Raw genomic sequence first — 14492 nt, 5'->3', positions numbered from 1 at the left:
GGGGGCGCAGGTGTGCCTCCCGTGAGTGGCCTCGGAATGGGGTTCTGATGGAGAATCTGGATGGGAAGGGTCAGTGCGTGCCACCAGGGGGCGCAGGTGTGCCTCCCGTGAGTGGCCTCGGAATGGGGTTCTGATGGAGAATCTGGATGGGAAGGGTCAGTGCGTGCCACCAGGGGGCGCAGGTGTGCCTCCCGTGAGTGGCCTCGGAATGGGGTTCTGATGGAGAATCTGGATGGGAAGGGTCAGTGCGTGCCACCAGGGGGCGCAGGTGTGCCTCCCGTGAGTGGCCTCGGAATGGGGTTCTGATGGAGAATCTGGATGGGAAGGGTCAGTGCGTGCCACCAGGGGGCGCAGGTGTGCCTCCCGTGAGTGGCCTCGGAATGGGGTTCTGATGGAGAATCTGGATGGGAAGGGTCAGTGCGTGCCACCAGGGGGCGCAGGTGTGCCTCCCGTGAGTGGCCTCGGAATGGGGTTCTGATGGAGAATCTGGATGGGAAGGGTCAGTGCGTGCCACCAGGGGGCGCAGGTGTGCCTCCCGTGAGTGGCCTCGGAATGGGGTTCTGATGGAGAATCTGGATGGGAAGGGTCAGTGCGTGCCACCAGGGGGCGCAGGTGTGCCTCCCGTGAGTGGCCTCGGAATGGGGTTCTGATGGAGAATCTGGATGGGAAGGGTCAGTGCGTGCCACCAGGGGGCGCAGGTGTGCCTCCCGTGAGTGGCCTCGGAATGGGGTTCTGATGGAGAATCTGGATGGGAAGGGTCAGTGCGTGCCACCAGGGGGCGCAGGTGTGCCTCCCGTGAGTGGCCTCGGAATGGGGTTCTGATGGAGAATCTGGATGGGAAGGGTCAGTGCGTGCCACCAGGGGGCGCAGGTGTGCCTCCCGTGAGTGGCCTCGGAATGGGGTTCTGATGGAGAATCTGGATGGGAAGGGTCAGTGCGTGCCACCAGGGGGCGCAGGTGTGCCTCCCGTGAGTGGCCTCGGAATGGGGTTCTGATGGAGAATCTGGATGGGAAGGGTCAGTGCGTGCCACCAGGGGGCGCAGGTGTGCCTCCCGTGAGTGGCCTCGGAATGGGGTTCTGATGGAGAATCTGGATGGGAAGCGTCAGTGCGTGCCACCAGGGGGCGCAGGTGTGCCTCCCGTGAGTGGCCTCGGAATGGGGTTCTGATGGAGAATCTGGATGGGAAGGGTCAGTGCGTGCCACCAGGGGGCGCAGGTGTGCCTCCCGTGAGTGGCCTCGGAATGGGGTTCTGATGGAGAATCTGGATGGGAAGGGTCAGTGCGTGCCACCAGGGGGCGCAGGTGTGCCTCCCGTGAGTGGCCTCGGAATGGGGTTCTGATGGAGAATCTGGATGGGAAGGGTCAGTGCGTGCCACCAGGGGGCGCAGGTGTGCCTCCCGTGAGTGGCCTCGGAATGGGGTTCTGATGGAGAATCTGGATGGGAAGGGTCAGTGCGTGCCACCAGGGGGCGCAGGTGTGCCTCCCGTGAGTGGCCTCGGAATGGGGTTCTGATGGAGAATCTGGATGGGAAGGGTCAGTGCGTGCCACCAGGGGGCGCAGGTGTGCCTCCCGTGAGTGGCCTCGGAATGGGGTTCTGATGGAGAATCTGGATGGGAAGGGTCAGTGCGTGCCACCAGGGGGCGCAGGTGTGCCTCCCGTGAGTGGCCTCGGAATGGGGTTCTGATGGAGAATCTGGATGGGAAGCGTCAGTGCGTGCCACCAGGGGGCGCAGGTGTGCCTCCCGTGAGTGGCCTCGGAATGGGGTTCTGATGGAGAATCTGGATGGGAAGGGTCAGTGCGTGCCACCAGGGGGCGCAGGTGTGCCTCCCGTGAGTGGCCTCGGAATGGGGTTCTGATGGAGAATCTGGATGGGAAGGGTCAGTGCGTGCCACCAGGGGGCGCAGGTGTGCCTCCCGTGAGTGGCCTCGGAATGGGGTTCTGATGGAGAATCTGGATGGGAAGGGTCAGTGCGTGCCACCAGGGGGCGCAGGTGTGCCTCCCGTGAGTGGCCTCGGAATGGGGTTCTGATGGAGAATCTGGATGGGAAGCGTCAGTGCGTGCCACCAGGGGGCGCAGGTGTGCCTCCCGTGAGTGGCCTCGGAATGGGGTTCTGATGGAGAATCTGGATGGGAAGGGTCAGTGCGTGCCACCAGGGGGCGCAGGTGTGCCTCCCGTGAGTGGCCTCGGAATGGGGTTCTGATGGAGAATCTGGATGGGAAGGGTCAGTGCGTGCCACCAGGGGGCGCAGGTGTGCCTCCCGTGAGTGGCCTCGGAATGGGGTTCTGATGGAGAATCTGGATGGGAAGCGTCAGTGCGTGCCACCAGGGGGCGCAGGTGTGCCTCCCGTGAGTGGCCTCGGAATGGGGTTCTGATGGAGAATGTGGATGGGAAGGGTCAGTGCGTGCCACCAGGGGGCGCAGGTGTGCCTCCCGTGAGTGGCCTCGGAATGGGGTTCTGATGGAGAATCTGGATGGGAAGGGTCAGTGCGTGCCACCAGGGGGCGCAGGTGTGCCTCCCGTGAGTGGCCTCGGAATGGGGTTCTGATGGAGAATCTGGATGGGAAGGGTCAGTGCGTGCCACCAGGGGGCGCAGGTGTGCCTCCCGTGAGTGGCCTCGGAATGGGGTTCTGATGGAGAATCTGGATGGGAAGGGTCAGTGCGTGCCACCAGGGGGCGCAGGTGTGCCTCCCGTGAGTGGCCTCGGAATGGGGTTCTGATGGAGAATCTGGATGGGAAGGGTCAGTGCGTGCCACCAGGGGGCGCAGGTGTGCCTCCCGTGAGTGGCCTCGGAATGGGGTTCTGATGGAGAATCTGGATGGAAGGGTCAGTGCGTGCCACCAGGGGGCGCAGGTGTGCCTCCCGTGAGTGGCCTCGGAATGGGGTTCTGATGGAGAATCTGGATGGGAAGCGTCAGTGCGTGCCACCAGGGGGCGCAGGTGTGCCTCCCGTGAGTGGCCTCGGAATGGGGTTCTGATGGAGAATCTGGATGGGAAGCGTCAGTGCGTGCCACCAGGGGGCGCAGGTGTGCCTCCCGTGAGTGGCCTCGGAATGGGGTTCTGATGGAGAATCTGGATGGGAAGGGTCAGTGCGTGCCACCAGGGGGCGCAGGTGTGCCTCCCGTGAGTGGCCTCGGAATGGGGTTCTGATGGAGAATCTGGATGGGAAGCGTCAGTGCGTGCCACCAGGGGGCGCAGGTGTGCCTCCCGTGAGTGGCCTCGGAATGGGGTTCTGATGGAGAATCTGGATGGGAAGGGTCAGTGCGTGCCACCAGGGGGCGCAGGTGTGCCTCCCGTGAGTGGCCTCGGAATGGGGTTCTGATGGAGAATCTGGATGGGAAGCGTCAGTGCGTGCCACCAGGGGGCGCAGGTGTGCCTCCCGTGAGTGGCCTCGGAATGGGGTTCTGATGGAGAATCTGGATGGGAAGCGTCAGTGCGTGCCACCAGGGGGCGCAGGTGTGCCTCCCGTGAGTGGCCTCGGAATGGGGTTCTGATGGAGAATCTGGATGGGAAGCGTCAGTGCGTGCCACCAGGGGGCGCAGGTGTGCCTCCCGTGAGTGGCCTCGGAATGGGGTTCTGATGGAGAATCTGGATGGGAAGCGTCAGTGCGTGCCACCAGGGGGCGCAGGTGTGCCTCCCGTGAGTGGCCTCGGAATGGGGTTCTGATGGAGAATCTGGATGGGAAGCGTCAGTGCGTGCCACCAGGGGGCGCAGGTGTGCCTCCCGTGAGTGGCCTCGGAATGGGGTTCTGATGGAGAATCTGGATGGGAAGCGTCAGTGCGTGCCACCAGGGGGCGCAGGTGTGCCTCCCGTGAGTGGCCTCAGTGATGCCCTCGGGCCTGCTTTCTCACAGGAACCTGGGGACGGCCATGTCGACAGTTGGGCCACCGCGCATTCTCTGCAGCACACTCAGTACTCGCTGAACGAGTCTGGCTTCACGAGCGAGTGCTCGTGGTGTTCGCTGTGCTCGTGGTGTGTTCATGGAAGTGCACAGTTGAGTGTCGAGAGCACAACCCATGCTGAGCACACACACTGGTGTGTATCTCACTGTGAAGTGAACCGTGAGGTCGCGCTCTGTGAGCTGTGCTGCGTTCAGGGGGGCAGCATCAGTGCTTCTGCTGCAGATGGTTCAGGTTCAGAACCAGGTCAGGCGTAAACACCTCCGACACTAGTGTGGACGAGTTCACTTACAGGGGCTGCTTCTGCCTACGGAGGGCGTACAACGCCTCCCTGTGGACCAGAATCCCAGTCTGGGGTCCGCGGTTGTATCAGAAGAGCCTCTAAGCCGATCCCCGCCTTCCACAGGTGGACGCCACACAAGACCACCTCAGAGGTTTGATTTTGTTTTGTTCCTTTTTTTCTTCAAGTTCTAAAGCACTAGTCAGGTTCCATAGATAGCCCTGTAGTTTCAGGGGCCCCCTTACACTGGGACAGGTCCCCAGGTAGGACCCACATTTCGCCTGTGGGTTCTCGAGTCCTCGTTGGCTGTTAACTGCTGTCAAGGCGGCTCCAGCTGAGGGCAACCTTATGTAGAACAGAACAAAACATCGCCTGGTCTTGCGCCATGTTTGTGACGGCTGCAGGATTTATTTGATTTTGTTAAATGGCTGCTCTGAAGTACAGATGCCTCTGATAGGGCTGTGTGTTGGAGCCCGGCTGTGTCTGCCCCGTGGGACTGGACTTCTTGAACCCTGTGTTCTTCCTTTTCCGCTGTTGGTGAGGCAGCTCCACTGGGGGAGGGGTGTGGGGCGGTGGGCAGGCTGGGGCAAGTCATCTGCGAGCACGGAGAAGGGGCTCTGCAGTTAGAGGGGCTTCTTGCAGTCATCCCTGCGGGATGGACTCCTCAGAAGCACCAGACAAGGACCAGAGACAGGCGGCCACTTAGAGTGTGTGGACCGTCAGTCCTTCAGCGGTAAGAAGAGCGGGACAAGGGCAGCCAAGACGGAGCAACGTTTGCTGTGCTGGTGCCACGTGTGTGGTCTGTGACTCGTGCTTTCCAGGACGGATTTCCACTGTGGGGAAGCCCTGACGTCTCGGCCTGGATCAGGAGCGGCCCTGCCCGGCTCCAGCATTCTTCACCACCACGCTAGGCAATAAAAAAACCACCTTTTTTCACTTCAACGGCCTTGCTGAGTGAGGCGGCAGGGGTTATGAATCGCAGCGTCCTGTGTGGCAGCAGAGGACCTGCACTTGGGTGCTGAAGCCACACGAGTCCCGCCCCTCCGTGAGCCCGTGTGGCCCCAGCGTGGCTGGCAGACAACTGGTGACTCAGGCTTGGGCACGTGCAGACAGCCTCAGAAATGACACAGCAAGCCGCCCCACCCCGTAGAGCAACTGCTGGTGTTGCCAACGGTAAAATACGCGTTTTCAAGGTAAAATTTGAATTTTTAAAACTTGGATTCAGCACCATGAGTTTGACGGCTTCCCAGAACTTTTCTGCTGAGACTGGTGGTCGTTGAAGAATGGACTTGACGCTGAGTTCTCAAATGGGTTGGCATCTGGAAGCTTTGTGCGGCTCCGTAAACCAGTGTTTACCCAGTGTCAGTGTGTGGTGGGCCAGTGTCGTGCACGGGCTCAGGACCAAGAACAGTAAGTATCCATCCGAGTCTTGTCGAGTTTTGGTGTCCACAGCTTTGTGGAAAAGCAATTAAAATGCTTTTCCCTTTCCCAACTGCATACCTTTGTGCAGCCAGGTTTTTCTTCCTACTCTTCGACTAAAACAACAAACTGTGACAAACTGAAGGCAGAAGCCGAACTGTCCTGTGAGGCCGGTCCACTAACGAGGTTTGAAAATGGAAAATAAGGCCATTCCTCTCACTACGGTCTTTCTTTGTTTAGGAAAATACTGTTTTTCATAAAAATGGTTATTTACATTAACATTTAAATTACAGTATTAGTGAAGAGTATTGACTATACCATGGACTGCTGAAAGAACAAACAAATCTGTCTTGGAAGAAGTACAACCAGAATGTTCCTTACAAGCAAGGATGGCAAGACTTTGTCTCACATACTTTGGACATGTTGTCAGGAGGGGTCAGTCCCTGGAGAAAAGGCATCGTGCTTGGTAGAGTACAGGGTCAGTGGAAAAGAGGAAGACCCTCAATGAGGTAGATTGACAGTGGCTGCAACAATGAGCTCAAGCATAACAACGATTGTGAGAATGGTGCAGGACTGGGCATTGTTTCGTTTTGTTGTGCATAGGGTCGCTGAGTCGGAACCAACTCGATGGCAACTAACAATTTTTGAATAAATATTTCTTAAATGTCTTGGTTTTAATTTCTAATGCATTAAATGTTGGTGGATAGCACTCCCGTGGACAAAAGCCCCTTGGGGTCCTCGGTAGCATTGAAGATGATAAAGGGACCCTGAGACCCACCGTGTATCATGTGCAGTCCTGATAACCCTGTGAAGTTGGGTTGTCTTGCCCAGCCTGCAAATGAAGAAACTTAGAACTCCTACCTCCTCCTCCTCCCAGGACCGAGACTTGGGGTGCTTATCGGTGCTCGGGATGCCATCGAGCTGATTCTGACTCATAGTGGCCTCGGGTGTTAGGGAGTAGAACTGCCCCACAGGGTTTTCAAGGCCGTGATCCATAAGGAAGCAGACGGCCAAGCCTTTGCTCTGGGTGGTTTCAAACCCCAGCCTTCCAGTTAGCAGCTGATCACAAACCATTTGCACCACCCAGGACCTTAGGCATCATGAAGGTGTGTGGCCGTAGGAAAGGATTACCTCACCAAGTAAGCCAACACAAACTTCCCTTAAGTGGCAAATTCCTTCCTTGCCTTTAAAACGAAATGCATCTTAAATGCATTAAAACCTGACGGATATCCAAAAGACAATCTTGTGTAAAGTGAAGATCCCTTAATAACTTACCTTTTTCCATTAACAACACGGACAGCTGTCTTTCAGTACAACCACCTTGTCACTCCCTGGCCACCCGAGGATGTGATGATTATCTGAGGCTTACAGGGAAGACCCTGGCCCCACCCACAGGAGGGAAGACCCTGGCCCCACCCACAGGAGGGAAGACCCTGGCCCCACCCACAGGGGGAGGGAAGACCCTGGCCCCACCCACAGGGGGAGGGAAGACCCTGGCCGCACCCACAGGGGGAGGGAAGACCCTGGCCCCATCCGCAGGGGGAGGGAAGACCCTGGCCCCATCCGCAGGGGGAGGGAAGACCCTGGCCCCATCCACAGGGGGAGGGAAGACCCTGGCCCCATCCACAGGGGGAGGGAAGACCCTGGCCCCATCCACAGGGGGAGGGAAGACCCTGGCCCCAACCACAGGAGGGAAGGCCCTGGCTCCACCCACGGGAGGAGGGAAGACCCTGGCCCCACCCACGGGAGGAGGGAAGACCCTGGCCCCGCCCACGGGAGGAGGGAAGACCCTGGCCCCGCCCACGGGAGGAGGGAAGACCCTGGCCCCGCCCACGGGAGGAGGGAAGACCCTGGCCCCGCCCACGGGAGGAGGGAAGACCCTGGCCCCACCCACAGGGGGAGGGAAGACCCTGGCCCCACCCACGGGAGGAGGGAAGACCCTGGCCCCGCCCACAGGGGGGAAGACCCTGGCCCCACCCACGGGGGGGAAGACCCTGGCCCCACCCACAGGGGGAGGGAAGACCCTGGTCCCTGCCGCCTCCCAGTCCCCTAGACTCCTCTCCCCAGCACCCCTGCCTGCCACCCCCGAGTCCCCGGGGCCCCTTCACCAGCACCCCTGCCTGCCATCCTCAGACCCCTCATCCTGGCACCTCTGCCTGCTGCTCCCCCTGCCCACCGTCGCTCGGGCCCCTCCCCCAGCACCTCTGCCTCCTGCTCCCCAGGCCCCTTCCTCTGACACCCCTGCCTGCCGCCATCCCACCCCAGCCCCCCCTGGCCCATCCCCAGCACCTCTGCCACCCCCCCGCAGTTCCCCAGTCCCCTCTCCCTGGCACCCCTGCCTCCTGCTCCCCCCACCCTTCCCCCAGGCCCTCTCCCCGGCACCCCTGCCCACCCACCCCAGCTTTGTGGGCTCCCTCTGTTCCTTCTGCTGGCTTTTATGAAGCTGTTCTCCACTGCTCCAGGCAGTCTCCCCTCCAGCTCTCAGCCACAAGCCCTCCTCAGGAAGCCTTCCTCAACCTGCAGGGCTGGGTTGGGGCCCTGGGTTGTTTATTCCAATCCTCTGCATGCAGCCCCCCTCTGACGCCCCCCTAGCATCTTCTGCCCAGTGGCCTGTGCACCCTGGAAGGCAGGTCCAGTTTCTTGTGTGGCCCATCCAGCGTGTAATAAAGATCTGGTGACTCGACAGCAGTGGGGTTTGCTGAGTCGTATATGAACTGTGAAGTAAGGGAGAACGGCCGCTGCACCGCTGACTGAACGCACCCCGAGGTGAGCAGCTTCCAGCTCACCCAGTAGATATTTTGAACATAAGCAGCTGAAGGTCTGCATCTAGCAGACTGATGTATCAGACGGTCTCAACGTAAGCTTGGAGCAAATGGAAGCTGTCTCTGTGACTCTCTCTGGCCCACCTACTGACTCAGAAGCAGCCCAGGTCCACACCGTGTGGTGCGGGTGACCCCAAGACCCTAGATCCCTAGTTACTAACCCAGGGGTGCCATGAAGAGGCGGTTCTTCCACTCACAGCTAACCCACAGCCGTCCATCCGCGCACAGCTAACCCACGGCCCTGCGTCCACTCACAGCTAACCCACGGCCCTTCATCCGCTCCTAACTAACCCAGGGGTACCAAAGGGCAGCCGTCCGACAATGAGCCAGAACGCAGGCCTCATTCCTCCAAGAAGCTGGGTTCTGTCCAGGCCAGATCTGCCATCAGAGGGAGCCATCTAACACCTTCCTGTGAGGCCAAGAGACCTTGAGAGCACAAACCTGGTGTTTGCAGCTCACTGCTTGCAGCAGCCACAGGGGACACACTCGTCCTCTTCCTCAGGGGAGAGGCCCCTCCGCCACCGCCACCTCCCCAGTCCCTCAGGCCAGCTCGGCTCCATGCTGCGGCCTTTGGTGCACTCCCCTCGAGGCTCTGGGGCCCAGGGCTGGCTGGGGCCTGGGGCTGGCCAGGGCCCGTCCCTCCAAACTCTTGCCCCTGGTCATGGCAGCCCCAGGATTCAAGACTGGCCGCTCCCTCGGCTGGGTCCCCGAGGTTATCATGATGGCCTCCCGGCATGACAAGTCTGGAGCAGGAGCGAGAGTGGGGCTCCCCCAGCTGCACCCTCAGGCTCCCTGTAGCTCTTGCCCTCAGCTGTCTTTCAAAGGAACCCATTCCCTGACAACTGCCTTGCTTATGGCCTACCTCCAGGTGTGGGGGGAGTCCCACAGTCCGCATGACACTGCAGTGTGGACTCTGACGTGTCAGCACCCAGAGGACTGACCAGCACAGAGGGCATCTGTGTGAACTGCGGCCTTCAGTGTTGACTGTGCATCATGGGGCCACTGGTTCTAACAGGTAGGTGCACCGCAGGTGTGAGTGCCAGATGTTAGCCACGGGGTGGGGGGGTGGGTACATGGCACTTTCTGCTCCATCTTCTGTAAACCTAAAGCTGCCCTAAATAATAGTTTGTATAAAACACGAAGCCCTGGTAGTGCAGTGGTTAAGAGCTTGGCTGCTAACCAAAAGGTTGGCAGTTCCACTCCACCAGCCGCTCCTTGGAAACCCCATGGGGCGGTTCTACCCCGTCCTATAGGGTTGCTGTGAGTCAGAACTGACTCCACAGCACCTAACGACAACATATAAAACACACACTCAAAAATTTTAAATAAATGCATTCGCTTGCTGTAACTAGGTCAACGGAACCCCATTAATCCCTACTCTTCTTGTAGTTCCATCTCGGAGCACGGCCAGCTCAGCTCTGTTAAGACAAACGTCTAAGCTGGGCTTTTGATCTTGTGGTGCTACTCTTACAAGAGCATCAGATAACTCAGACAGCCCCCCAAGCTGTCGGCGGGTCCTGAGGGGCCCCTAGGTTTTACTCACAGTCAAGAGACAACTCTGTCAGGCACCTGTTGCATTAATTTTTTATTGTATGTACATGTTTAAAATAAAGTTAAATGATTCCATACATTAACCTACTGAATTTAGGTTTCAGATTCAGTAATTTTAGAATTTCTTGAAATATTTTATATAAAGTGAATATAAAACCATCCTTGGGTAAATCGATCTTGAGAAAACTGGCGCTTTGTCACGGCTAAATGTACTTGTTCAGCCACTCAACCAGGTTCCTTCTGGCCTCTTCGATGTAGGGCTTGTCTGCAGGGGTGAAGTCTTCTCTCTTTCGATGCACGAACCCGTGAGTTTGCCCGGAAAATGTTTTAATTTGATATTCAACCTTGCAGTGGTCTTTCAACTTCTGGGTCAGCAAAGAGACCTGTTATGAAGAAGAGTTCATGTTGATATGACTTTAACCTTTAGTAATATCTTTCCATTCTCCAAATTGTCTATAAATGCTCATAAGAGAGATTCAACACCATTTTCACCACAATAAAAAGACAAAAAGGATTCAACATCAACGCTTCACGTTATGAACAAGTTCCACAGCTGTAGAGAATTCCTCACTTTTAATTTCTAACTACCACAGTTCTCACTCTGGCGAAGGACAGAGCTCTCAGCGACGCGGTAACGACACACCATCCCTCTGGCAACCATCTGCGTTAACGGATACGATATACTGATTATCACCAACGCCAGTCATTTCTAAACGACAGCTTTTCAAGTACGATGCTCTTCTGCTTTTTCCTTACTGACTTAAGGAATTAACAGGTCTGTTTGTAAGGTCGCAGCCGACAAGACACCACCAGAAAAGAAAGCTACGGACCACTATCTCTTAGGAATGAGGTCGTAGCCGCTAACGTGCCTGGTAGCCCATGGTGGCTCACTCAGGCGGTGGGGGAGTCAAGCCGGCCACGGTCCCTTCCTTCCGTTAGCTTAGCATGTGTCTCGGCGGTCCCTTCCTTCCCTGTTAGCGTGTGTCATGGTGGTCCCTTCCTTCCCCATTAGCGTGTGTCACGGCTGTCCCATCCTTCCCTGTTAGCTTAACATGTGTCACGGCGGTCCCTTCCTTCCCTGTTAGCTTAGCGAGTGTCACGGCAGTCCCATCCTTCCCTGTTAGCTTAGCGTGTGTAATGGCGGTCCCTTCCTTCCCTGTTAGCTTAGCATGTCATGGAGGTCCCTTCCTTCCCTGTTAGCTTAGCGTGTGTCACAGCAGTCCCTTCCTTCCCTGTTAGCTTAGCGTGTGTCACGGCGATCCCTTCCCTGTTAGCTTAGCGTGTGTCACGGCGGTCCCATCCTTCCGTTAGCTTAATGAGTGTCACGGCAGTCCCTTCCTTCCGTTAGCTTAGCGTGTGTCACGGCGGTCCCTTCCTTCCCTGTTAGCTTAGCGTGTGTCACGGCGGTCCCTTCCTTCCCTGTTAGCTTAGCATGTCACAGCGGTCCCTTCTTTCCCTGTTAGCTTAGCGTGTGTCACGGCGGTACCATCCTTCCCTGTTAGCTTAGTTATGTGTCACGGCGGTCCCTTCCTTCCCTGTTAGCTTAGCATGTCACAGCGGTCCCTTCCTTCCCTGTTAGCTTAGCGTGTGTCACGGCAGTCCCATCATTCCCTGTTAGCTTAGCGTGTGTCACGGCAGTCCCATCCTTCCCTATTAGCTTAGTGTGTGTCACGGTGGTCCCATCCTTCCGTTAGCTTAGTGTGTGTCACGGCAGTCCCTTCCTTCCCTGTTAGCTTAGCGTGTGTCACGGGGGTCCCGTCCTTCCCTGTTACTTTAGCGTGTGTCACGGCGGTCCCTTCCTTCCCTGTTAGCTTAGCGTGTGTCACGGCGGTCCCTTCGTTCCCTGTTAGCTTAGTATGTGTCACGGCGGTCCCTTCCTTCCGTTAGCTTAACGTGTGTCAAGGCGGTCCCTTCCTTCCCTGTTAGCGTGTCACGGCGGTCCCCTCCTTCCCTGTTAGCATGTCACGCCGGTCCCCTCCTTCCCTGTTAGCTTAGCGTGTGTCACGGCAGTCCCTTCCTTCCCTGTTAGCTTAGCGTGTGTCACGGCGGTCCCATCCTTCCCTGTTAGCTTAGCATGTCATGGCGGTCCCTTCCTTCCCTGTTAGCTTAGCGTGTGTCACGGCGGTCCCATCCTTCCCTGTTAGCTTAGCATGTCATGGCGGTCCCTTCCTTCCCTGTTAGCTTAGCGTGTGTCACGGCAGTCCGTTCCTTCCCTGTTAGCTTAGCGTGTGTCACCGCGGTCCCTTCCCTGTTAGCTTAGCGTGTGTCACGGCGGTCCCATCCTTCCATTAGCTTAACGAGTGTCACGGCAGTCCCTTCCTTCCGTTAGCTTAGCGTGTGTCACGGCGGTCCCTTCCTTCCCTGTTAGCGTGTCATGGTGGTCCCATCCTTCCCTGTTAGCGTGTGTCACGGCGGTCCCTTCCTTCCCTGTTAGCGTGTGTCACGGTGGTCCCTTCCTTCCCCGTTAGCGTGTGTCACGGCGGTCCTTTCCTTCCCTGTTAGCATGTGTCACGGCGGTCCCATCCTTCCCTGTTAGCTTAGCGTGTGTCACGGCGGTCCTATCCTTCCCTGTTAGGTTAGTGTGTGTCACGGTGGTCCCATCCTTCCGTTAGCTTAGTGTGTGTCACGGCAGTCCCTTCCTTCCCTGTTAGCTTAGCGTGTGTCACAGCGATCCCATCCTTCCATTAGCTTAATGAGTGTCACGGCAGTCCCTTCCTTCCGTTAGCTTAGCGTGTGTCACGGCGGTCCCTTCCTTCCCTGTTAGCGTGTCATGGTGGTCCCATCCTTTCCTGTTAGCGTGTGTCACGGCGGTCCCTTCCTTCCCTGTTAGCTTAGCGTGTGTCACGGCGGTCCCTTCCTTCCCTTTTAGCTTAGTGTGTGTCACGGCGGTCCCTTCCTTCCCTGTTAGCTTAGCGTGTGTCACGGCGGTCCCTTCCTTCCCTGTTAGCGTGTCACGGCGGTCCCCTCCTTCCCTGTTAGCGTGTGTCACGGCGGTCCCATCCTTCCCTGTTAGCTTAGCGTGTGTCACGGCGGTCCCTTCCTTCCCTGTTAGCTTAGCGTGTGTCACGGCGGTCCCTTCCTTCCCTGTTAGCTTAGCGTGTGTCACGGCGGTCCCTTCCTTCCCTGTTAGCGTGTCATGGTGGTCCCATCCTTCCCTGTTAGCGTGTGTCACGGCGGTCCCTTCCTTCCCTGTTAGCGTGTGTCATGGTGGTCCCTTCCTTCCCCGTTAGCGTGTGTCACGGCGGTCCTTTCCTTCCCTGTTAGCATGTGTCACGGCGGTCCCTTCCTTCCGTTAGCGTGTCACGGCGGTCCCATCCTTCCATTAGCATGTCACGCCGGTCCCCTCCTTCCGTTAGCTTAGCATGTGTCATGGCGGTCCCTTCCTTCCCCGTTAGCTTAGCGTGTGTCACGGCAGTCCCATCCTTCCCTATTAGCTTAGCGTGTGTCACGGCGGTCCCACCCTTCCCTGTTAGCTTAGCGTGTGTCACGGTGGTCCCATCCTTCCGTTAGCTTAGTGTGTGTCACGGCAGTCCCTTCCTTCCCTGTTAGCTTAGCGTGTGTCATGGCGGTCCCATCCTTCCCTGTTAGCTTAGCATGTCATGGCGGTCCCTTCCTTCCCTGTTAGCTTAGCGTGTGTCACGGTGGTCCCATCCTTCCCTGTTAGCTTAGCATGTCATGGCGGTCCCTTCCTTCCCTGTTAGCTTAGCGTGTGTCACGGCAGTCCGTTCCTTCCCTGTTAGCTTAGCGTGTGTCACCGCGGTCCCTTCCCTGTTAGCTTAGCGTGTGTCACGGCGGTCCCATCCTTCCATTAGCTTAACGAGTGTCACGGCAGTCCCTTCCTTCCGTTAGCTTAGCGTGTGTCACGGCGGTCCCTTCCTTCCCTGTTAGCTTAGCGTGTGTCACGGCGGTCCCATCCTTCCATTAGCTTAACGAGTGTCACGGCAGTCCCTTCCTTCCGTTAGCTTAGCGTGTGTCACGGCGGTCCCTTCCTTCCCTGTTAGCGTGTCATGGTGGTCCCATCCTTCCCTGTTAGCGTGTGTCACGGCGGTCCCTTCCTTCCCTGTTAGCATGTCATGGTGGTCCCTTCCTTCCCCGTTAGCGTGTGTCACGGCGGTCCTTTCCTTCCCTGTTAGCATGTGTCACGGCAGTCCCTTCCTTCCCTGTTAGCGTGTCACGGCGGTCCCATCCTTCCATTAGCATGTCACGCCGGTCCCCTCCTTCCCTGTTAGCTTAGCGTGTGTCATGGCGGTCCCTTCCTTCCCTGTTAGCTTAGCGTGTGTCACGGCGGTCCCATCCTTCCCTGTTAGCTTAGCGTGTGTCACGGCGGTCCTATCCTTCCCTGTTAGGTTAGTGTGTGTCACGGTGGTCCCATCCTTCCGTTAGCTTAGTGTGTGTCACGGCAGTCCCTTCCTTCCCTGTTAGCTTAGCGTGTGTCACAGCGATCCCATCCTTCCATTAGCTTAATGAGTGTCACGGCAGTCCCTTCCTTCCGTTAGCTTAGCGTGTGTCACGGCGGTCCCTTCCTTCC

At 57.8% G+C, this 14492-nt stretch overlaps 2 protein-coding genes across 2 annotated transcripts in view; one reads left to right on the top strand and one right to left on the bottom strand.

The window, feature by feature from the left end:
• The first annotated feature begins 3744 nt into the window (after positions 1 to 3744).
• LOC135230417 (basic salivary proline-rich protein 3-like) lies at positions 3745 to 8032 on the top strand. Its single transcript, XM_064279677.1, has 2 exons — positions 3745 to 4138; positions 6987 to 8032. The coding sequence occupies exons 1-2, from the start codon at positions 3745 to 3747 to the stop codon at positions 8030 to 8032; spliced, it is 1440 nt and encodes a 479-aa protein (XP_064135747.1).
• A 1953-nt stretch (positions 8033 to 9985) lies between these two features.
• Positions 9986 to 14492, bottom strand: part of CMBL (carboxymethylenebutenolidase homolog) — a 39817-nt gene continuing 35310 nt past the window's right edge. The window contains exon 6 of the mRNA XM_064270385.1: positions 9986 to 10347. Coding sequence (XP_064126455.1) covers positions 10168 to 10347 — 180 coding nt within the window. The 3' untranslated portion in view covers positions 9986 to 10167. The remainder of the gene's footprint in view (positions 10348 to 14492) is intronic.

This window comes from Loxodonta africana, chromosome 2 (assembly GCF_030014295.1).
Source record: "Loxodonta africana isolate mLoxAfr1 chromosome 2, mLoxAfr1.hap2, whole genome shotgun sequence".
Lineage (NCBI taxonomy): Eukaryota > Metazoa > Chordata > Mammalia > Proboscidea > Elephantidae > Loxodonta > Loxodonta africana.
The sequence above is the reverse complement of the archived record's forward strand: the minus strand, read 5'-3'. Positions and strand labels throughout refer to the sequence as shown.